General features: G+C 58.2%; 1 protein-coding gene across 1 annotated transcript in view; it reads left to right on the top strand.

Annotated features, from left to right (window-relative positions):
• The window catches only part of LOC144952128 (uncharacterized), a 45,338-nt gene that overhangs the window by 6,060 nt on the left and 11,481 nt on the right, over window positions 1-27,797 (top strand). The window contains exons 4-7 of the mRNA XM_078882531.1: window positions 597-803; window positions 5,719-5,952; window positions 6,268-6,480; window positions 10,342-10,448. Of these exons, the coding sequence (XP_078738657.1) occupies window positions 597-803; window positions 5,719-5,952; window positions 6,268-6,480; window positions 10,342-10,448 (761 nt within the window). The remainder of the gene's footprint in view (window positions 1-596; window positions 804-5,718; window positions 5,953-6,267; window positions 6,481-10,341; window positions 10,449-27,797) is intronic.

The following is a 27,797-nucleotide window of genomic DNA, read 5'->3' as shown; positions in this document are numbered from 1 at the left end:
AATTACCGCCACCATGATGTCACCACCACCACCGTCACTGCCACCACCACCACCGTCCCATATACCACCATGATGTCACCACCACCACCACCACCACCGTCCCATCTACCACCACGATGTCACCACCACCACCACCACCACCGTCCCATCTACCACCACGATGTCACCACCACCACCACCGTCCCATCTACCACCATGATGTCACCACCACCACTGTCCCATCTACCACCATGATGTCACCACCACCACCACCACCACCGTCCCATCTACCACCACGATGTCACCACCACCACCACCGTCCCATCTACCACCACGATGTCACCACCACCACCACCACCACCACCGTCCCATCTACCACCATGATGTCACCACCACCACCACCACCGTCCCATCTACCACCACGATGTCACCACCACCACTGTCCCATCTACCACCATGATGTCACCACCACCACCACGTCACCACCACCACCACGTCACCACCACCGTCACCACCACCACCATGTCACCACCACCACCACACCACCATGATGTCACGACGCCTCCTCCCCACCACCACCGCCCCCCCCCCCCGCCCCGCTCCCCCCCGCCCCCCAGACCTGCCCCCCCCGTCTCTGCGTGAGCGCCCCCCCGGCTGCAAGACGGTGTTTGTGGGGGGCCTGCCGGAGGCTGCGAGCGAGGAGACGATCCGCGAGGTGTTTGAGAAGTGCGGGGAGCTCACGGCGCTGCGCAAGGGCAAGAAAAACTTTGCCCACGTGCGCTTCGCTCAGCCGCACGCCGTGGAGATGGCCATCTACCTGTCGGGTGAGGGCTGGCACACACACTCATTGTCACACACACACACACGGGCACACACATTGTCACACGCACACACTCATTGTCACACACACACACGGGCACACACACTCATTGTCACACACACGGGCACACACACTCATTGTCACGCACACACACTCACTGTCACACACACACACACGGGCACACACTCATTGTCACACACACACACACGGGCACACACACTCATTGTCACACACACACACACACGGGCACACACACTCATTGTCACACACACTCATTGTCACACACACTCATTGTCACACACACACACACACGGGCACACACACTCATTGTCACACACACTCACTGTCACACACACACACACACGGGCACACACACTCATTGTCACACACACTCATTGTCACACACACTCACTGTCACACACACACACACGGGCACACACACTCATTGTCACACACACTCACTGTCACACACACACACACACGGGCACACACTCTCACTGTCACACACACACACACGGGCACACACACTCATTGTCACACACACTCACTGTCACACACACACACACACGGGCACACACACTCATTGTCACACACACACACACGGGCACACACACTCACTGTCACACACACACACACACGGGCGCACACTCTCACTGTCACACACACACACACGGGCACACACACTCATTGTCACACACACTCACTGTCACACACACACACACACACACGGGCACACACACACACACACGGGCACACACTCTCATTGTCACACACACTCACTGTCACACACACACACACACGGGCACACACTCTCATTGTCACACACACTCACTGTCACACACACACACACACGGGCACACACTCTCATTGTCACACACACTCACTGTCACACACACTCATTGTCACACACACTCACTGTCACACACACTCACTGTCACACACACACACGGGCACACACACTCATTGTCACACACACTCACTGTCACACACACTCATTGTCACACACACTCACTGTCACACACACACACACGGGCACACACTCTCATTGTCACGCACACTCACTGTCACACACACACACACACGGGCACACACTCTCATTGTCACACACACTCACTGTCACACACACACACACGGGCACACACACTCATTGTCACACACACTCACTGTCACACACACACGGGCACACACTCTCATTGTCACACACACTCACTGTCACACACACACACACGGGCACACACACTCATTGTCACACACACACACACGGGCACACACACTCATTGTCACACACACACACACGGGCACACACACTCATTGTCACACACACTCACTGTCACACACACACACACGGGCACACACACTCATTGTCACACACACTCACTGTCACACACACACGGGCACACACACTCATTGTCACACACACTCACTGTCACACACACACACACACGGGCACACACACTCACTGTCACACACACACACACGGGCACACACACTCATTGTCACACACACTCACTGTCACACACACTCATTGTCACACACACACACGGGCACACACACTCATTGTCACACACACTCACTGTCACACACACACACGGGCACACACACTCATTGTCACGCACACTCACTGTCACACACACACACACACACGGGCACACACACTCATTGTCACACACACTCACTGTCACACACACGGGCACACACACTCATTGTCACACACACTCACTGTCACACACACTCATTGTCACACACACTCACTGTCACACACACACGGGCACACACACTCATTGTCACACACACTCACTGTCACACACACACACACACGGGCACACACTCTCATTGTCACGCACACTCACTGTCACACACACACACGGGCACACACTCTCATTGTCACACACACTCACTGTCACACACACACACACGGGCACACACACTCATTGTCACACACACTCACTGTCACACACACACACACACACGGGCACACACTCTCATTGTCACACACACTCACTGTCACACACACACACACGGGCACACACACTCATTGTCACACACACACACACGGGCACACACACTCATTGTCACACACACTCACTGTCACACACACACACACGGGCACACACACTCATTGTCACACACACTCACTGTCACACACACACGGGCACACACACTCATTGTCACACACACTCACTGTCACACACACACACACACGGGCACACACACTCACTGTCACACACACACACACGGGCACACACACTCATTGTCACGCACACTCACTGTCACACACACACACGGGCACACACACTCATTGTCACACACACTCACTGTCACACACACACACGGGCACACACACTCATTGTCACACACACTCACTGTCACACACACACACACGGGCACACACACTCATTGTCACACACACACACACGGGCACACACACTCATTGTCACACACACTCACTGTCACACACACACACGGGCACACACACTCATTGTCACACACACTCACTGTCACACACACACTCATTCACACTCTCATACACTCACTCTCACGGGCACACACACACACACACTGTCACACACACACACACTCACTCACACACACACGGGCACACACACTCTGTCACACACACACTCACACACTCACACACTGTCACACACACTCTCATACACTCACTCTCACACAACAACAACAACCGCCATTCGCCACTAAGTGGCGGTGACGTCACCACGACGCTTGTGCCAGGCCAAGTGCACCTTGAGGCCACGTGAAGTGTCGAACGCCCGCTGGCAGGAGGTCACGGGGCAGACCCAGCAGGTGCCACGGGTCGACTGACACACACAGGCACACACACACACTGTCACACACACACACTGTCACTCACACACACTGTCACTCACACTCTCACACACACACACTCATACACTGTCACACACACTGTCACACACTGTCACACACTCACGCACACTCACACACACTCACACACTCACACCCACACACTCTCATACACTGTCACACACACACTCTCACACACGGGCACACACACACAACAACAACAACCGCCATTCGCCACTAAGTGGCGGTGACGTCACCACGACGCTTGTGCCAGGCCAAGTGCACCTTGAGGCCACGTGAAGTGTCGAACGCCCGCTGGCAGGAGGTCACGGGGCAGACCCAGCAGGTGCCACGGGTCGACTGACCGAGATGACCGAGATGACTGTCTGATGCACCACCTGTGCCCCCCTACTGTACCAACTCGCTGTGCTTCAGCCACCCGGCGCTCCGCTCGTTGTTGTGAGCGTCGCTCCTCCGCCCTCCGTTGTTGTTGGAGGGCGACTGCCTCCAACTGCCCAGTAGCGTCCTTCACGAGCCTCCTCCACTGAGGCCGATCTTGACACCGCTGGTACCAGTCATCGGCAAGTCCACTCAGCTCCACGTCCTCCTGTACCACATCACTCCATCTCTTCTCTAGCCCGTGCCGCGCCCGTTTAGCCCCCTCGATCCGGCCGAACAAAAGCTGTTTAGGCATGCGGTGGCTGGGCATGCGGGCTACACGACCCAGCCAACGCAGCCTTGCCTGCCGGAGGAGCTCACCGATGGGACTTTGCCAGATCTCTCAAGGATTTGTGAGCTCCTCACACAATCGAGCCTGGTTAAACCCAGGATGGATTGTAGGCAGGCCAGCCTAAATGTTTCTAACCGGCGAAGATGCTCCATTAGGGGGGTCCACTCACTCTCACACACATCCACACAAAGATCCCCGTATAGCCTTAACAGACTGTAGGGGTGCTCACTCTCACACACATCCACAAAGATCCAAACAAAGATCCCCCGTGTAGCCTTAACAGACTGTAGGGGCAAGTGCTGTTAGCGAGCACCTATGAAGGCCGGAACGGCACACGAGGGGGTGGGTGGCCAGCACCACGCCCGACCGCCTTTGTCTCCCCAGTGGCGATGTTTACACACCGCACCAGGTACTCATTTCAGGCTGAGTCGACCTAGGGGAGGCCCAGGACCAGTTCAGATAATCGTCACTGGTGTTGGCCGTGAGCGGGAATCGAACCCGGGTCGCCAGGTTCGTAGCGCAGCGTAGCGCTACCCGCTACACTACCGCTCCCCACCCTCCCTGTAACCCACCCTCCCACCCACCCTCCCATTCACCCTCCCATCCACTCACTCTCCCATTCACCCTCCCATCCACTCACCCTCCCACCCACCCTCCCATTCACCCTCCCATCCACTCACTCTCCCATTCACCCTCCCATCCACTCACCCTCCCACCCACCCTCCCATCCACTCACTCTCCCACCCACCCTCCCTGTAACCCACCCTCCCACCCACCCTCCCATCCACTCACTCTCCCATTCACCCTCCCACCCCCTCACCCTCCCACCCACCCTCCCATCCACTCACCCTCCCATTCACCCTCCCATCCACTCACCCTCCCACCCACCCTCCCATCCACTCACCCTCCCACCCCCTCACCCTCCCTCCCACCCACCCTCCCTGTAACCTACCCTCCCACCCACCCACCAACCCTCCCACCAACCCTCCCACCCTCCCACCCACCCTCCCACCTTCCCACCCACCCTCCCACCCTCCCACCCACCCTCCCACCTTCCCACCCTCCCACCCACCCTCCCACCTTCCCACCCATCCTCCCACCCACCCTCCCACCCACCCTCCCTCTCACCCACCCTCCCACCAACCCTCCCCACCACCCCACCACCTCCCCACCACCACCACCCCACCACCCCACACCCACCACCACCACACCCACCAACCCACCCCACCACCACCACCACCTCCCCACCACCACCACCACACCCACCACCCCACCACCACCACCACCACCTCCCCACCACCACCACCACACCCACCACCCCACCACCACCACCACCCCACCACCACCACCACCGCGCGCCCCGCAGGCTACCGCATGCGCATCGGCTCCAGCACGGACAAGCAGGACCTGGGCCGCCTGCACGTGGACTTTGCGAGCGCTCGCGACGACCAGTACGAGTGGGAGTGCCGCCAGCGGGCGCTGGCTCGCGAGGAGCGCCACCGTCGCCGTGGCGACGCGGAGCGGAGGCGCTCGCCGTCGCCGCCGCCCATCTTCCACTACACGGAGCACGAGGCGTCGCAGCTCGTCGAGAAGCTCAAGGGTGGGGCTCCTGCTGCTGCTGCTGCTGCTGCTGCTGACGTTCGTTGACGTCGTCGTCGTCATTGTCGTCGTCATTGTCGTCGTCATTGTCGTCCTTGACATCATCATCGTCATCGTCCTTGACATCATCATTGTCGTCGTCATCGTCGTTGACGTCATCGTCGTTGACGTCATTATTGTCATCGTCGTTAACGTCATTGTCGTCGTTGACGTCATTGTCGTCGTCATCGTCGTTGACATCATTATCGTCGCCGTTGTCGTCATCGTCGTTGACATCGCCGTCATCGCCGTCGTCACCGTCCCCCGCCCTCCGCAGACGACGGCAAGTTCCCGAGCGCCATCAGCGTGCTGCTCACGTGGATGGAGCGCGGCGAGGTGAACCGCCGCACCTCCAACGCCTTCTACGCCATGGTGCAGTCCTCCAACAGCCACGTCAGGAGGCTCACCAACGAGAAGGCGGGCCAGGAGGCGGAGCTGGAGCAGGCCCGGGAGCGCTTCAAGTGCTCGCTCGCCACCATCCTGCGTCAGTGTGAGTGTGGCTGGCCCGCCGATCCCCCTTTGCCCGTGCACGCACGCGCGCGCGCAAGCAAAGGCAAAGGTCCCCCCGCCGTGTAGCCGGTGAGGGGCAAGTGCCGTTAGAGAGCGGCTCGCGGAGTCGGCGCCTGTGGAGGCTACCGGCACTTGCGGCTGCACGAGGTGGGTGGGGTGGGGTGGGTGGGGTGGGTGGGGTGTGGGTGGGTGGGTGGGGTGGTGTGGGTGGGTGGGTGGTGTGGTGTGGGTTGGGTGGGGTGGGTGGTGTGGGTGGGGTGGGTGGTGTGGGTAGGGTGGGGTGGTTGTGGGTGGGGTGGTGTGGGTAGGGTGGGGTGGTGTGTGTTGGGTGGGGTGGTGTGGGTGGGTAGGGTGGGGTGGTGTGGGTGGGTAGGGTTGGGTGGTGTGGTGTGGGTGGTGTGGGTGGGGTAGTGTGGGTAGGGTGGGGTGGTTGTGGGTGGGGTGGTGTGGGTAGGGTGGGGTGGTGTGGGTGGGTAGGGTGGGGTGGTGTGGGTGGGTAGGGTTGGGTGGTGTGGTGTGGGTGGTGTGGGTGGGGTAGTGTGGGTAGGGTGGGGTGGTTGTGGGTGGTGTGGGTGGGTAGGGTGGGGTGGTGTGGGTGGGTAGGGTTGGGTGGTGTGGTGTGGGTGGTGTGGGTGGGGTAGTGTGGGTAGGGTGGGGTGGTTGTGGGTGGGGTGGTGTGGGTAGGGTGGGGTGGTGTGGGTAGGGTGGGGTGGTGTGGGTGGGTAGGGTGGGGTGGTGTGGGTGGGTAGGGTTGGGTGGTGTGGGTGGGGTGGGTGGGGTAGTGTGGGTAGGGTGGGGTGATTGTGGGTGGGGTGGTGTGGGTAGGGTGGGGTGGTGTGGGTGGGTAGGGTGGGGTGGTGTGGGTGGGTAGGGTTGGGTGGTGTGGTGTGGGTGGTGTGGGTGGGGTAGTGTGGGTGGTGTGGGTAGGGTGGGTGGGGTGGTGTGGGTAGGGTGGGGTGGTGTGGTGTGGGTGGTGTGGGTGGGGTGGTGTGGGTAGGGTGGGGTGGTGTGGGTGGTGTGGGTAGGGTGGTGTGGGTGGTGTGGGTGGGGTGGGGTGGTGTGGGGTGGTGTGGGTAGGGTGGTGTGGGTGGGGTGGGTGGGGTGGTGTGGGTAGGTTGGGGTGGTGTGGTGTGGGTGGTGTGGGTGGTGTGGGTGGGGTGGTGTGGGTGGGGTGGGGTGGTGTGGGTGGGTTCGCGATGGCCGTGTGGGTGGGTGTGGGTGGGGTGGGGTGGTGTGGGATGGGTTCGCGATGGCCGTGTTGGTGGGTGGTGATGCCGGTGCCACCACGCCCCGGCCCGCCTTTGTCTCTCCCGGTTGGCGAATGTTTTACTACCACCACCACCACCGCCGCCGCTACTACTACACACCGCACCAGGTACTCATTGGAGGCTGAGTCGACCTAGGGTAGGAGGGCCCGGGACCGGTTTGGATAATCGTCATCGGTGGTGTTGGCCGTGAGCGGGAATCGAACTCGGGCCGCCGAGTTCGTGGCTAACCGCTGCACCGCCGGACCCACGCACAGACGCACAGACGCACAGACGCCACGCACACTACGTGCGTACGTACGCACCTCATCGCCCGCGCCCTGTAACTCATCGCTAGTCCCGCACCTCATCGCCGTGTCGTCCGAGGGAGCCGCCGTCTCTCCCTCTCCCCGCTGTTAGGGGGTCGGGGTGGAGAGGTAAGGCATGGGTGTGTGGGTGGGTGTGTGTGTGTGGGTGTGTGTGTGGGTGGGTGTGTGTGTGGGTGTGTGTGGGTGTGTGTGGGTGATTGTGTGTGTGTGTGGGTGGTTGTGTGTGTGTGTGTGGGTGGGTGGGTGTGTGTGTGGGTGGGTGTGTGGGTGGGTGTGTGGGTGGGTGTGTGTGTGGGTGTGTGTGGGTGATTGTGTGTGTGTGTGTGGGTGGTTGTGTGTGTGTGGGTGATTGTCTGTGTGTGTGTGGGCGGTTGTGTGTGTGTGTGTGTGATTGTGTGCGGGTGTGGGTGGTCTGGGGTGGGTGGGTGTGTGTGTGTGGGTGGTTTTGTGTGAGGATGGTTGTGGGTGTGTGTGTGTGTGTGGTTGGTAGTGCAGTGTTTGTGTGTGGGTGGTCGTGGGTTGGGTGGGTGGGTGGGTCTGTGGAGTGGGTGGGTGTGGGGGGGCTGAGTGGGTGGATGGGTGGTGGGGTGGGGTGGAGTGGGTGGTGGAGTGGGGTGTGGGTAGGTGGATGGGTGGTGAGGTTGGGGATGGGGTGGGGGTGGGGTGGGGGTGGGGTGGGGTGGGTGGTGGGGTGGGGGCGAATGGATGGGTGGGTGGTTGGTGAGAAAGGTGGGTGAGTGAATATGTGAGTAGGTGGGGTGGGTGAGTTGGGTGAGTGAGGTGAGTGAATGTCTGGGTTGGTGGGGTGGGCGGGTGAGTGGGCTTGTGGACGGGTCGGCGGGCGGGTGGGTGCCTGGGTGAGTGGGTGGGTGAGTGAGTGAGTGAGTGGGTGGGTGGGTGGGTGAGTGGGTGGGTGAGTGAGTGAGTGGGTGGGTGAGTGGGTGGGTGGGTGGGTGAGTGGGTGGGTGGGTGAGTGAGTGGGTGAGTGGGTGGGTGAGTAAGTGAGTGGGTGAGTGAGTGGGTGGGTGGGTGGGTGAGTGAGTGAGTGAGTGGGTGTGTGGGTGGGTGGGTGCTTGAATAGGTGGGTGAGTCGGTGGTTGAGTAGGTGGGTGGGTGAGTGGGTGGGTGGGTGAGTGAGTGAGTGAGTGAGTGAGTGGGTGAGTGAGTGGGTGGGTGGGTGAGTGAGTGAGTGAGTGGGTGGGTGAGTGAGTGGGTGGGTGGGTGGGTGAGTGGGTGAGTGGGTGGGTGGGTGGGTGAGTGAGTGGGTGTGTGGGTGGGTGGGTGCTTGAATAGGTGGGTGAGTCGGTGGGTGAGTAGGTGGGTGGGTGAGTGGGTGGGTGGGTGAGTGAGTGGGTGAGTGGGTGGGTGAGTGAGCGGGTGGGTGGGTGCTTGAATAGGTGGGTGAGTAGGTGGGTGAGTGAGTGAGTGGGTGGGTGAGTGACTGGGTGGGTGAGTGTGTGGGTGGGTGGATGAGTGTGCGACTGGGCGAGGGATGGAACCAACCAGACAAAGGGCGGGGACTCTGCTGTTTAGGGGCGTGGCCATACACATTGACCCCCCCCCCCCTTGCCCCACCCCACCACCACGTCACTCCCTACTGAGACGCGGGACAAGGCAGCCGCAGAGCCGTGAACCAGAGGTCGCAAACGGGTACCCGATACCCGTACCCTACCCGATACCCGGCTACCCGTACCCGGCTACCCGTACCCGGCCGGGTACGGGTACCCGTTTGCGACCCTGGTGCGGCCGGGTCCGGGTACGGGTAGGCCGTGAGTCACTGGTGAGTCACCGTTTGTCACTCATTTCCCAACGTCTTGTCTCTTCTCACGATTCAAGTGCCTAGAATCAACCCACCCGCGCCTGCAACGTGGCTTCATCCCAGAGGTCGCAATCGGGTACACGATACCCGTACCCTACCCGATACCCGGCCGGGTACGGGTAGCCGGGTATCGGGTAGGGTACGGGGTACGGGTACCCGGTTGCGACCCTGGTGCGGCCGGGTACGGGTACGGGGGGTAAGGAATCGAAACCCGTTTGCGACATCTGCCGTGAACGCCGCACTGCAGGAAGCGACTCCACAGCCCCGTCGTAAGTTTTGGCATCGTCGCGGTACGGACCGGGCTGGTGTGTGGGTGGGGTGTACCCCCCCTACCCCCCCCCCCACCCCCCACCCCCCACCCTGCGCTCTCCTCCCCCCCACCGATAACCCTCCCTGCTCCCCCCCCGCCCCGCCCCGCCCCCCCCCCCCCCGCCCCGCCTGCCCCAAAGTCGAACAGATCATGGCGGTTTTCACCACCGCCAAGAAGCAGAGGACCTGGGACCACTTTACGAAAGCGCAACGAAAGAACATTGAGATGTGGAGCAAGCACGCCGAGGTGAGCAGCGCCCAGCCACCCATGACCACCCCGACTTGGACCAAGGGTTTCAGGGCAGCTAGCGCTAGAGACCATCTCGTTGTTGGAGAGAGAGCCACAGACTCATCACGCAGAGACCTACAGACTCATCACGCAGAGAGCCACAGACTCATCACGCAGAGACCCACAGACTCATCACGCAGAGACCCACAGACTCATCACGCAGAGACCCACAGACTCATCACACAGAGATCCACAGATTCATCACGCAGAGAGCCACAGACTCATCACGCAGAGAGCCACAGACTCATCACGCAGAGACCCACAGACTCATCACGCAGAGACCCACAGACTCATCACACAGAGACCCACAGATTCATCACGCAGAGAGCCACAGACTCATCACGCAGAGAGCCACAGACTCATCACGCAGAGACCCACAGACTCATCACGCAGAGAGCCACAGACTCATCACACAGAGACCTACAGACTCATCACGCAGAGACCCACAGACTCATCACACAGAGACCCACATACTCATCACGCAGAGAGCCACAGACTCATCACGCAGAGACCCATAGACTCATCACGCAGAGACCCACAGACTCATCACGCAGAGACCCACAGGCTCATCACACAGAGAGCCACAGACTCATCACGCAGAGACCCACAGACTCATCACACAGAGACCCACATACTCATCACGCAGAGAGCCACAGACTCATCACGCAGAGACCCACAGACTCATCACGCAGAGAGCCACAGACTCATCACGCAGAGACCCACAGACTCATCACGCAGAGAGCCACAGACTCATCACGCAGAGAGCCACAGACTCATCACACAGAGACCTACAGACTCATCACGCAGAGACCCACAGACTCATCACACAGAGACCCACATACTCATCACGCAGAGAGCCACAGACTCATCACACAGAGACCCACAGACTCATCACGCAGAGAGCCACAGACTCATCACACAGAGACCCACAGACTCATCACGCAGAGACCCACAGACTCATCACGCAGAGAGCCACAGACTCATCACACAGAGACCCACAGACTCATCACGCAGAGAGCCACAGACTCATCACACAGAGACCCACAGACTCATCACGCAGAGACCCACAGACTCATCACGCAGAGAGCCACAGACTCATCACACAGAGACCCACAGACTCATCACGCAGAGAGCCACAGACTCATCACGCAGAGAGCCACAGACTCATCACGCAGAGACCCACAGACTCATCACGCAGAGAGCCACAGACTCATCACGCAGAGAGCCACAGACTCATCACGCAGAGACCCACAGACTCATCACGCAGAGAGCCACAGACTCATCACGCAGAGAGCCACAGACTCATCACGCAGAGAGCCACAGACTCATCACGCAGAGACCCACAGACTCATCACGCAGAGAGCCACAGACTCATCACGCAGATAGCCACAGACTCATCACGCAGAGAGCCACAGACTCATCACGCAGAGAGCCACAGACTCATCACGCAGAGAGCCACAGACTCATCACGCAGAGAGCCACAGACTCATCACACAGAGGCCCACAGACTCACCACACAGAGACCCACAGACTCATCACACAGAGACCCACAGACTCACCACACAGAGACCCACAGACTCACCACACAGAGACCCACAGACTCACCACACAGAGACCCACAGACTCACCACACAGAGACCCACAGACTCATCACACAGAGACCCACAGACACATCACACAGAGACCCACAGACTCATCACACAGAGACCCACAGACTCACCACACAGAGACCCACAGACTCACCACACAGAGACCCACAGACTCATCACACAGAGACCCACAGACTCATCACACAGAGACCCACAGACTCATCACACAGAGACCCACAGACTCACCACACAGAGACCCACAGACTCACCACACAGAGACCCACAGACTCACCACATAGAGACCCACAGACTCACCACACAGAGACCCACAGACTCGCCACACAGAGACCCACATACTCACCACACAGAGACCCACAGACTCACCACACAGAGACCCACAGACTCACCACACAGAGACCCACAGACTCATCACACAGAGACCCACAGACTCATCACACAGAGACCCACAGACTCATCACACAGAGACCCACAGACTCATCACACAGAGACCCACAGACTCATCACACAGAGACCCACAGACTCACCACACAGAGACCCACATACTCGCCACACAGAGACCCACAAACTCATCACAAAGAGACCCACAGACTCACCACACAGAGACCCACAGACTCACCACACAGAGACCCACAGACTCACCACACAGAGACCCACAGACTCACCACACAGAGACCCACAAACTCATCACACAGAGACCCACAGACTCATCACACAGAGACCCACAGACTCACCACACAGAGACCCACAGACTCACCACACAGAGACCCACAAATTCATCACACAGAGACCCACAGACTCATCACACAGAGACCCACAGACTCATCACACAGAGACCCACAGACTCATCACACAGAGACCCACAGACTCACCACACAGAGACCCACAGACTCACCACACAGAGACCCACAGACTCATCACACAGAGACCCACAGACTCATCACACAGAGACCCACAGACTCATCACACAGAGACCCACAGACTCACCACACAGAGACCCACAGACTCACCACACAGAGACCCACAGACTCACCACACAGAGACCCACAGACTCACCACACAGAGACCCACAGACTCACCACACAGAGACCCACAAACTCATCACACAGAGACCCACAGACTCATCACACAGAGACCCACAGACTCATCACACAGAGACCCACAGACTCACCACACAGAGACCCACAGACTCATCACACAGAGACCCACAGACTCACCACACAGAGACCCACATACTCGCCACACAGAGACCCACAAACTCATCACAAAGAGACCCACATACTCACCACACAGAGACCCACAGACTCACCACACAGAGACCCACAGACTCACCACACAGAGACCCACAGACTCACCACACAGAGACCCACAAACTCATCACACAGAGACCCACAGACTCATCACACAGAGACCCACAGACTCACCACACAGAGACCCACAGACTCACCACACAGAGACCCACAGACTCACCACACAGAGACCCACAAATTCATCACACAGAGACCCACAGACTCATCACACAGAGACCCACAGACTCATCATACAGAGACCCACAGACTCATCACACAGAGACCCACAGACTCACCACACAGAGACCCACAGACTCACCACACAGAGACCCACAGACTCACCACACAGAGACCCACAGACTCACCACACAGAGACCCACAGACTCACCACACAGAGACCCACAAACTCATCACACAGAGACCCACAGACTCATCACACAGAGACCCACAGACTCATCACACAGAGACCCACAGACTCACCACACAGAGACCCACAGACTCACCACACAGAGACCCACAGACTCACCACACAGAGACCCACAGACTCACTCACAAAGAGACCCACAGACTCACCACACAGAGACCCACAGACTCACCACACAGAGACCCACAGACTCACCACACAGAGACCCACAGACTCACTCACACAGAGACCCACAGACTCATCACACAGAGACCCACAGACTCATCACACAGAGACCCACAGACTCACCACACAGAGACCCACAGACTCACTCACAAAGAGACCCACAGACTCATCACACAGAGACCCACAGACTCATCACACTGAGACCCACAGACTCACCACACAGAGACCCACAGACTCACTCACACAGAGACCCACAGACTCATCACACAGAGACCCACAGACTCATCACACAGAGACCCACAGACTCACCACACAGAGACCCACAGACTCACCACACAGAGACCCACAGACTCATCACACAGAGACCCACAGACTCATCACACAAAGACCCACAGACTCACCACACAGAGACCCACAGACTCACCACACAGAGACCCACAGACTCACCACACAGAGACCCACAGACTCACCACACAGAGACCCACAGACTCACCACACAGAGACCCACAGACTCACTCACACAGATACCCACAGACTCATCACACAGAGACCCACAGACTCATCACACAGAGACCCACAGACTCATCACGCAGAGACCCACAGACTCACCACACAGAGACCCACAGACTCACCACACAGAGACCCACAGACTCACCACACAGAGACCCACAGACTCACCACACAGAGACCCACAGACTCACCACACAGAGACCCACAGACTCACCACACAGAGACCCACAGACTCACCACACAGAGACCCACAGACTCACCAAACAGAGACTCACAGACTCATCACACAGAGACCCACAGACTCACCACACAGAGACCCACAGACTCATCACACAGGGACCCACAGACTCATCACACAGAGACCCACAGACTCACCACACAGAGACCCACAGACTCATCACACAGAGACCCACAGACTCATCACACAGAGACCCACAGACTCACCACACAGAGACCCACAGACTCATCACACAGAGACCCACAGACTCATCACACAGAGACCCACAGACTCACCACACAGAGACCCAGAGACTCATCACACAGAGACCCACAGACTCACCACACAGAGACCCACAGACTCACCACACAGAGACCCACAGACTCACCACACAGAGACCCACAGACTCATCACACAGAGACCCACAGACTCATCACACAGAGACCCACAGACTCACCACACAGAGACCCACAGACTCACTCACAAAGAGACCCACAGACTCATGACACAGAGACCCACAGACTCATCACACAGAGACCCACAGACTCACCACACAGAGACCCACAGACTCACTCACACAGAGACCCACAGACTCATCACACAGAGACCCACAGACTCATCACACAGAGACCCACAGACTCATCACACAAAGACCCACAGACTCACCACACAGAGACCCACAGACTCACCACACAGAGACCCACAGACTCACCACACAGAGACCCACTGACTCACCACACAGAGACCCACAGACTCACCACACAGAGACCCACAGACTCACTCACACAGATACCCACAGACTCATCACGCAGAGACCCACAGACTCACCACACAGAGACCCACAGACTCACCACACAGAGACCCACAGACTCACCACACAGAGACCCACAGACTCACCACACAGAGACCCACAGACTCACCACACAGAGACCCACAGACTCACCACATAGAGACCCACAGACTCACCACACAGAGACCCACAGACTCACCACACAGAGACCCACAGACTCACCACACAGAGACCCACAGACTCACCACACAGAGACCCACAGACTCACCACACAGAGACCCACAGACTCACCACACAGAGACCCACAGACTCACCACACAGAGACCCACAGACTCACCAAACAGAGACTCACAGACTCATCACACAGAGACCCACAGACTCACCACACAGAGACCCACAGACTCATCACACAGAGACCCACAGACTCATCACACAGAGACCCACAGACTCACCACACAGAGACCCACAGACTCATCACACAGAGACCCACAGACTCATCACACAGAGACCCACAGACTCACCACACAGAGACCCACAGACTCATCACACAGAGACCCACAGACTCATCACACAGAGACCCACAGACTCATCACACAGAGACCCACAGACTCATCACACAGAGACCCACAGACTCATCACACAGAGACCCACAGACTCACCACACAGAGACCCAGAGACTCATCACACAGAGACCCACAGACTCATCACACAGAGACCCACAGACTCATCACACAGAGACCCACAGACTCATCACACAGAGACCCACAGACTCACCACACAGAGACCCACAGACTCACCACACAGAGACCCACAGACTCATCACACAGAGACCCACAGACTCACCACACAGCGACCCACAGACTCATCACACAGAGACCTACAGACTCATCACACAGAGACCCACAGACTCATTACACAGAGACCCACAGACTCATCACACAGAGACCCACAGACTCATCACACAGAGACCCACAGACTCACCACACAGAGACCCACAGACTCATCACACAGAGACCCACAGACTCATCACACAGAGACCCACAGACTCATCACACAGAGACCCACAGACTCACCACACAGAGACCCACAGACTCATCACACAGAGACCCACAGACTCACCACACAGAGACCCACAGACTCACCACACAGAGACCCACAGACTCACCACACAGAGACCCACAGACTCATCACACAGAGACCCACAGACTCATCACACAGAGACCCACAGACTCATCACACAGAGACCCACAGACTCATCACACAGAGACCCACAGACTCATCACACAGAGACCCACAGACTCATCACACAGAGACCCACAGACTCATCACACAGAGACCCACAGACTCATCACACAGAGACCCACAGACTCATCACACAGAGACCCACAGACTCATCACACAGAGACCTACAGACTCATCACACAGAGACCCACAGACTCATCACACAGAGACCCACAGACTCATCACACAGAGACCCACAGACTCATCACACAGAGACCAACAGACTCATCACACAGAGACCCACAGACTCATCACACAGAGACCCACAGACTCGTCACACAGAGACCCACAGACTCGTCACACAGAGACCCACAGACTCATCACACAGAGACCCACAGACTCATCACACAGAGACCCACAGACTCATCACACAGAGACCCACAGACTCATCACACAGAGACCCACAGACTCATCACACAGAGACCCATAGACTCATCACACAGAGACCCACAGACTCATCACACAGAGACCCACAGACTCACCACACAGAGACCCACAGACTCATCACACAGAGACCCACAGACTCATCACACAGACCCACAGACTCACCACACAGAGACCCACAGACTCATCACACAGAGACCCACAGACTCATCACACAGAGACCCACAGACTCATCACACAGAGACCCACAGACTCACCACACAGAGACCCACAGACTCATCACACAGAGACCTACAGACTCATCACACAGAGACCCACAGACTCACCACACAGAGACCCACAGACTCATCACACAGAGACCTACAGACTCATCACACAGAGACCCACAGACTCATCACACAGAGACCCACAGACTCATCACACAGAGACCCACAGACTCATCACACAGAGACCAACAGACTCATCACACAGAGACCCACAGACTCATCACACAGAGACCCACAGACTCATCACACAGAGACCCACAGACTCGTCACACAGAGACCCACAGACTCATCACACAGAGACCCACAGACTCATCACACAGAGACCCACAGACTCATCACACAGAGACCCACAGACTCATCACACAGAGACCCATAGACTCACCACACAGAGACCCACAGACTCATCACACAGAGACCCACAGACTCACCACACAGAGACCCACAGACTCATCACACAGAGACCCACAGACTCATCACACAGACCCACAGACTCACCACACAGAGACCCACAGACTCATCACACAGAGACCCACAGACTCATCACACAGAGACCCACAGACTCATCACACAGAGACCCACAGACTCACCACACAGAGACCCACAGACTCATCACACAGAGACCTACAGACTCATCACACAGAGACCCACAGACTCATCACACAGAGACCCACAGACTCACCACACAGCGACCCACAGACTCATCACACAGAGACCTACAGACTCATCACACAGAGACCCACAGACTCATTACACAGAGACCCACAGACTCATCACACAGAGACCCACAGACTCATCACACAGAGACCCACAGACTCACCACACAGAGACCCACAGACTCATCACACAGAGACCCACAGACTCATCACACAGAGACCCACAGACTCATCACACAGAGACCCACAGACTCACCACACAGAGACCCACAGACTCATCACACAGAGACCCACAGACTCACCACACAGAGACCCACAGACTCACCACACAGAGACCCACAGACTCACCACACAGAGACCCACAGACTCATCACACAGAGACCCACAGACTCATCACACAGAGACCCACAGACTCATCACACAGAGACCCACAGACTCATCACACAGAGACCCACAGACTCATCACACAGAGACCCACAGACTCATCACACAGAGACCCACAGACTCATCACACAGAGACCCACAGACTCATCACACAGAGACCCACAGACTCATCACACAGAGACCCACAGACTCATCACACAGAGACCTACAGACTCATCACACAGAGACCCACAGACTCATCACACAGAGACCCACAGACTCATCACACAGAGACCCACAGACTCATCACACAGAGACCAACAGACTCATCACACAGAGACCCACAGACTCATCACACAGAGACCCACAGACTCGTCACACAGAGACCCACAGACTCGTCACACAGAGACCCACAGACTCATCACACAGAGACCCACAGACTCATCACACAGAGACCCACAGACTCATCACACAGAGACCCACAGACTCATCACACAGAGACCCACAGACTCATCACACAGAGACCCATAGACTCACCACACAGAGACCCACAGACTCATCACACAGAGACCCACAGACTCACCACACAGAGACCCACAGACTCATCACACAGAGACCCACAGACTCATCACACAGACCCACAGACTCACCACACAGAGACCCACAGACTCATCACACAGAGACCCACAGACTCATCACACAGAGACCCACAGACTCATCACACAGAGACCCACAGACTCACCACACAGAGACCCACAGACTCATCACACAGAGACCTACAGACTCATCACACAGAGACCCACAGACTCACCACACAGAGACCCACAGACTCATCACACAGAGACCTACAGACTCATCACACAGAGACCCACAGACTCATTACACAGAGACCCACAGACTCATCACACAGAGACCCACAGACTCATCACACAGAGACCAACAGACTCATCACACAGAGACCCACAGACTCATCACACAGAGACCCACAGACTCATCACACAGAGACCCACAGACTCGTCACACAGAGACCCACAGACTCATCACACAGAGACCCACAGACTCATCACACAGAGACCCACAGACTCATCACACAGAGACCCACAGACTCATCACACAGAGACCCATAGACTCACCACACAGAGACCCACAGACTCATCACACAGAGACCCACAGACTCACCACACAGAGACCCACAGACTCATCACACAGAGACCCACAGACTCATCACACAGACCCACAGACTCACCACACAGAGACCCACAGACTCATCACACAGAGACCCACAGACTCATCACACAGAGACCCACAGACTCATCACACAGAGACCCACAGACTCACCACACAGAGACCCACAGACTCATCACACAGAGACCTACAGACTCATCACACAGAGACCCACAGACTCATCACACAGAGACCCACAGACTCACCACACAGAGACCCACAGACTCATCACACAGAGACCCACAGACTCATCACACAGAGACCCACAGACTCATCACACAGAGACCCACAGACTCATCACACAGAGACCCACAGACTCATCACACAGAGACCCACAGACTCATCACACAGAGACCTACAGACTCATCACACAGAGACCCACAGACTCATCACACAGAGACCCACAGACTCATCACACAGAGACCCACAGACTCATCACACAGAGACCCACAGACTCATCACACAGAGACCCACAGACTCATCACACAGAGACCCACAGACTCGTCACACAGAGACCCACAGACTCGTCACACAGAGACCCACAGACTCATCACACAGAGACCCACAGACTCATCACACAGAGACCCACAGACTCATCACACAGAGACCCACAGACTCATCACACAGAGACCCACAGACTCATCACACAGAGACCCATAGACTCATCACACAGAGACCCACAGACTCATCACACAGAGACCCACAGACTCACCACACAGAGACCCACAGACTCATCACACAGAGACCCACAGACTCATCACACAGACCCACAGACTCACACACAGAGACCACAGACTCATCACACAGAGACCCACAGACTCATCACACAGAGACCCACAGACTCATCACACAGAGACCCACAGACTCACCACACAGAGACCCACAGACTCATCACACAGAGACCTACAGACTCATCACACAGAGACCCACAGACTCACCACACAAGAGACCCACAGACTCATCACACAGAGACCTACAGACTCATCACACAGAGACCCACAGACTCATCACACAGAGACCCACAGACTCATCACACAGAGACCCACAGACTCATCACACAGAGACCAACAGACTCATCACACAGAGACCCACAGACTCATCACACAGAGACCCACAGACTCATCACACAGAGACCCACAGACTCGTCACACAGAGACCCACAGACTCATCACACAGAGACCCACAGACTCATCACACAGAGACCCACAGACTCATCACACAGAGACCCACAGACTCATCACACAGAGACCCATAGACTCACCACACAGAGACCCACAGACTCATCACACAGAGACCCACAGACTCACCACACAGAGACCCACAGACTCATCACACAGAGACCCACAGACTCATCACACAGACCCACAGACTCACCACACAGAGACCCACAGACTCATCACACAGAGACCCACAGACTCATCACACAGAGACCCACAGACTCATCACACAGAGACCCACAGACTCACCACACAGAGACCCACAGACTCATCACACAGAGACCTACAGACTCATCACACAGAGACCCACAGACTCATCACACAGAGACCCACAGACTCACCACACAGCGACCCACAGACTCATCACACAGAGACCTACAGACTCATCACACAGAGACCCACAGACTCATTACACAGAGACCCACAGACTCATCACACAGAGACCCACAGACTCATCACACAGAGACCCACAGACTCACCACACAGAGACCCACAGACTCATCACACAGAGACCCACAGACTCATCACACAGAGACCCACAGACTCATCACACAGAGACCCACAGACTCACCACACAGAGACCCACAGACTCATCACACAGAGACCCACAGACTCACCACACAGAGACCCACAGACTCACCACACAGAGACCCACAGACTCACCACACAGAGACCCACAGACTCATCACACAGAGACCCACAGACTCATCACACAGAGACCCACAGACTCATCACACAGAGACCCACAGACTCATCACACAGAGACCCACAGACTCATCACACAGAGACCCACAGACTCATCACACAGAGACCCACAGACTCATCACACAGAGACCCACAGACTCATCACACAGAGACCCACAGACTCATCACACAGAGACCCACAGACTCATCACACAGAGACCTACAGACTCATCACACAGAGACCCACAGACTCATCACACAGAGACCCACAGACTCATCACACAGAGACCCACAGACTCATCACACAGAGACCAACAGACTCATCACACAGAGACCCACAGACTCATCACACAGAGACCCACAGACTCGTCACACAGAGACCCACAGACTCGTCACACAGAGACCCACAGACTCATCACACAGAGACCCACAGACTCATCACACAGAGACCCACAGACTCATCACACAGAGACCCACAGACTCATCACACAGAGACCCACAGACTCATCACACAGAGACCCATAGACTCACCACACAGAGACCCACAGACTCATCACACAGAGACCCACAGACTCACCACACAGAGACCCACAGACTCATCACACAGAGACCCACAGACTCATCACACAGACCCACAGACTCACCACACAGAGACCCACAGACTCATCACACAGAGACCCACAGACTCATCACACAGAGACCCACAGACTCATCACACAGAGACCCACAGACTCACCACACAGAGACCCACAGACTCATCACACAGAGACCTACAGACTCATCACACAGAGACCCACAGACTCACCACACAGAGACCCACAGACTCATCACACAGAGACCTACAGACTCATCACACAGAGACCCACAGACTCATTACACAGAGACCCACAGACTCATCACACAGAGACCCACAGACTCATCACACAGAGACCAACAGACTCATCACACAGAGACCCACAGACTCATCACACAGAGACCCACAGACTCATCACACAGAGACCCACAGACTCGTCACACAGAGACCCACAGACTCATCACACAGAGACCCACAGACTCATCACACAGAGACCCACAGACTCATCACACAGAGACCCACAGACTCATCACACAGAGACCCATAGACTCACCACACAGAGACCCACAGACTCATCACACAGAGACCCACAGACTCACCACACAGAGACCCACAGACTCATCACACAGAGACCCACAGACTCATCACACAGACCCACAGACTCACCACACAGAGACCCACAGACTCATCACACAGAGACCCACAGACTCATCACACAGAGACCCACAGACTCATCACACAGAGACCCACAGACTCACCACACAGAGACCCACAGACTCATCACACAGAGACCTACAGACTCATCACACAGAGACCCACAGACTCATCACACAGAGACCCACAGACTCACCACACAGAGACCCACAGACTCATCACACAGAGACCCACAGACTCATCACACAGAGACCCACAGACTCATCACACAGAGACCCACAGACTCATCACACAGAGACCCACAGACTCATCACACAGAGACCCACAGACTCATCACACAGAGACCCACAGACTCATCACACAGACTCACAATAGTTGTAGCTCAACGCTGAGGTTAGTCATTTAGCAAAGGTCAGAGGTCACCGTTCCCCTGTGGCTCCCGTCGGCCAATAGCGCTCCCCCCCCAGGCCCCCCCACCAGGCCCCCCCCCCCCACCACAGCCCCCCTCCACCCCGACCCAGTGAGCCAGCGTGTGAGTGCGCCACGGTTAAGGTGAGTGTCGGCCGCTCACCACTCGCCACCTCACCCCTCCCGACGCGCAGGTGAGTGCGTGTGTTGTGGTGGTTGTCGTCGTGGTTGTTGTTGTGGTTGTTGTTGTTGTTGCAGCCGGGTGGCGCAGAGGTCGGAGACTTTGACGCCGTGACCCCACGCACACACACACACACGCACGCACACACAGACGCACGCACACACACGCACACGCACACACGCATAAACCCACACGCATAAACACACACGCATGCACACGCACGCACGCATAAACACACACGCATGCACACGCACACACGCATAAACACACACGCATGCACACGCACGCACGCATAAACACACGCACACGCACACACGCATAAACACACACGCATGCACACGCACGCACGCATAAACACACACGCATGCACACGCACACACGCATAAACACACACGCATGCACACGCACACACGCATAAACACACACGCATGCACACGCACGCATAAACACACACGCATGCACACGCACACACGCATAAACACACACGCATGCGCACGCACGCATAAACACACACGCATGCACACGCACACACGCATAAACACACACGCATGCACACGCACACACGCATAAACACATACGCATGCACACGCACACACGCATAAACACACACGCATGCACACGCACGCACGCATAAACACACGCATGCACACGCACACACGCATAACCACACACGCATGCACACGCACACACGCATAAACACACACGCATGCACACGCACGCATAAACACACACGCATGCACACGCACGCACGCATAAACACACACGCATGCACACGCACACACGCATAAACACACACGCATGCACACGCACGCATGCATAAACACACACGCATGCACACGCACACACGCATAAAAACACACGCATGCACACGCACGCACGCATAAACACACGCATGCATAAACACATGCGCACACACACGCACACACACGCATAAACACACACGCATGCAGACGCACACACACGCATAAACACACATGCATGAACACGCACACACGCACACACACGCACGCATAAACACGCACGCACACGCACACATGCCGTGACCCCCCCACCCTGGTTGTGACGCTGGCTGTGCCGTGACCCCTCCTGGTTGTGACGCTGGCTGTGCCGTGACCCCCCTGGTTGTGACGCTGGCTGTGCCATGACCCCCCTGGTTTTGACGCTGGCTGTGCCGTGACCCCTCCTGGTTGTGACGCTGGCTGTGCCGTGACCCCCCTGGTTGTGACGCTGGCTGTGCCGTGACCCCCCCTGGTTGTGACGCTGGCTGTGCCGTGACGCATGCATGGTTGTGACGCTGGCTGTGCCGTGACCCCCCTGGTTGTGACGCTGGCTGTGCCGTGACCCCCCTGGTTGTGACGCTGGCTGTGCCGTGACCCCCCCTGGTTGTGACGCTGGCTGTGCCGTGACCCCCCTGGTTGTGACGCTGGCTGTGCCGTGACCCCCCCTGGTTGTGACGCTGGCTGTGCCGTGACCCCCCTGGTTGTGACGCTGGCTGTGCCGTGACCCCCCCTGGTTGTGACGCTGGCTGTGCCGTGACCCCCCTGGTTGTGACGCTGGCTGTGCCGTGACCCCCCTGGTTGTGACGCTGGCTGTGCCGTGACCCCCCCTGGTTGTGACGCTGGCTGTGCCGTGACCCCCCCTGGTTGTGATGCTGGCTGTGCCGTGACCCCCCTGGTTGTGACGCTGGCTGTGCCGTGACCCCCCTGGTTGTGACGCTGGCTGTGCCGTGACCCCCCCTGGTTGTGACGCTGGCTGTGCCGTGACCCCCCTGGTTGTGACGCTGGCTGTGCCGTGACCCCCCTGGTTGTGACGCTGGCTGTGCCGTGACCCCCCCTGGTTGTGACGCTGGCTGTGCCGTGACCCCGCTGGTTGTGACGCTGGCTGTGCCGTGACCCCCCCTGGTTGTGACGCTGGCTGTGCCGTGACCCCCCCTGGTTGTGACGCTGGCTGTGCCGTGACCCCCCCTGGTTGTGACGCTGGCTGTGCCGTGACCCCCCTGGTTGTGACGCTGGCTGTGCCGTGACCCCCCTGGTTGTGACGCTGGCTGTGCCGTGACCCCCCCTGGTTGTGACGCTGGCTGTGCCGTGACCCCCCTGGTTGTGACGCTGGCTGTGCCGTGACCCCCCCTGGTTGTGACGCTGGCTGTGCTGTGACCCCCCTGGTTGTGACGCTGGCTGTGCCGTGACCCCCCCTGGTTGTGACGCTGGCTGTGCCGTGACCCCCCTGGTTGTGACGCTGGCTGTGCCGTGACCCCCCCTGGTTGTGACGCTGGCTGTGCCGTGATCCCTCCTGGTTGTGACGCTGGCTGTGCCGTGACCCCCCCTGGTTGTGACGCTGGCTGTGCCGTGACCCCCCTGGTTGTGACGCTGGCTGTGCCGTGACCCCCCTGGTTGTGACGCTGGCTGTGCCGTGACCGCCCTGGTTGTGACGCTGGCTGTGCCCTGACCCCCCCTGGTTGTGATGCTGGCTGTGCCGTGACCCCCCTGGTTGTGACGCTGGCTGTGCCGTGACCCCCTCTGGTTGTGACGCTGGCTGTGCCGTGACCGCCCCTGGTTGTGACGCTGGCTGTGCCGTGACCCCCCTGGTTGTGACGCTGGCTGTGCCGTGACCCCCCCTGGTTGTGACGCTGGCTGTGCCGTGCCCCCCCTGGTTGTGACGCTGGCTGTGCCGTGACCCCCCTGGTTGTGACGCTGGCTGTGCCGTGACCCCCCCTGGTTGTGACGCTGGCTGTGCCGTGACCCCCCCTGGTTGTGACACTGGCTGTGCCGTGACCCCCCTGGTTGTGACGCTGGCTGTGCCGTGACCCCCCCTGGTTGTGACGCTGGCTGTGCCGTGACCCCCCCTGGTTGTGACGCTGGCTGTGCCGTGACCCCCTCTGTTTGTGACGCTGGCTGTGCCGTGACCCCCTCTGGTTGTGACGCTGGCTGTGCCGTGACCCCCCCTGGTTGTGACGCTGGCTGTGCCGTGACCCCCCCTGGTTGTGACGCTGGCTGTGCCGTGCCCCCCCTGGTTGTGACGCTGGCTGTGCCGTGACCCCCCTGGTTGTGACGCTGGCTGTGCCGTGACCCCCCCTGGTTGTGACGCTGGCTGTGCCGTGACCCCCCCTGGTTGTGACACTGGCTGTGCCGTGACCCCCCTGGTTGTGACGCTGGCTGTGCCGTGACCCCCCCTGGTTGTGACGCTGGCTGTGCCGTGACCCCCCCTGGTTGTGACGCTGGCTGTGCCGTGACCCCTCCTGGTTGTGACGCTGGCTGTGCGTGACCCCCCCTGGTTGTGACGCTGGCTGTGCCGTGACCCCCCTGGTTGTGACGCTGGCTGTGCCGTGACCCCCCCTGGTTGTGACGCTGGCTGTGCCGTGACCCCCCTGGTTGTGACGCTGGCTGTGCCGTGACCCCCCTGGTTGTGACGCTGGCTGTGCCGTGACCCCCCCTGGTTGTGACGCTGGCTGTGCCGTGACCCCCCCTGGTTGTGACGCTGGCTGTGCCGTGACCCCCCCTGGTTGTGACGCTGGCTGTGCCGTGACCCCCCTGGTTGTGACGCTGGCTGTGCCGTGCCCCCCCTGGTTGTGACGCTGGCTGTGCCGTGACCCCCCTGGTTGTGACGCTGGCTGTGCCGTGACCCCCCCTGGTTGTGACGCTGGCTGTGCCGTGACCCCCCTGGTTGTGACGCTGGCTGTGCCGTGACCCCCCTGGTTGTGACGCTGGCTGTGCCGTGACCCCCCTGGTTGTGACGCTGGCTGTGCCGTGACCCTCCTGGTTGTGACGCTGGCTGTGCCGTGACCTCCCTGGTTGTGACGCTGGCTGTGCCGTGACCCCCCTGGTTGTGACGCTGGCTGTGCCGTGACCCCCCTGGTTGTGACGCTGGCTGTGCCGTGACCCCCCCTGGTTGTGACGCTGGCTGTGCCGTGACCCCCCCTGGTTGTGACGCTGGCTGTGCCGTGACCCCCCCTGGTTGTGACGCTGGCTGTGCCGTGACCCCCCCTGGTTGTGACGCTGGTTGTGCCGTGACCCCCCTGGTTGTGACGCTGGCTGTGCCGTGACCCCCCTGGTTGTGACGCTGGCTGTGCCGTGACCCCCCCTGGTTGTGACGCTGGCTGTGCCGTGACCCCCCCTGGTTGTGACGCTGGCTGTGCCGTGACCCCCCTGGTTGTGACGCTGGCTGTGCCGTGACCCCCCTGGTTGTGACGCTGGCTGTGCCGTGACCCCCCCTGGTTGTGACGCTGGCTGTGCCGTGACCCCCCTGGTTGTGACGCTGGCTGTGCCGTGACCCCCCCTGGTTGTGACGCTGGCTGTGCCGTGACCCCCCCTGGTTGTGACGCTGGCTGTGCCGTGACCCCCCTGGTTGTGACGCTGGCTGTGCCGTGACCCCCCCTGGTTGTGACGCTGGTTGTGCCGTGACCCCCCTGGTTGTGACGCT

Source organism: Lampetra fluviatilis, chromosome 66 (genome assembly GCF_964198595.1).
Source record: "Lampetra fluviatilis chromosome 66, kcLamFluv1.1, whole genome shotgun sequence".
NCBI classification, from domain to species: Eukaryota; Metazoa; Chordata; class Hyperoartia; order Petromyzontiformes; family Petromyzontidae; genus Lampetra; species Lampetra fluviatilis.
Note: the sequence above shows the minus strand (reverse complement) of the source record. Positions and strands in the feature narration are given on the sequence as shown.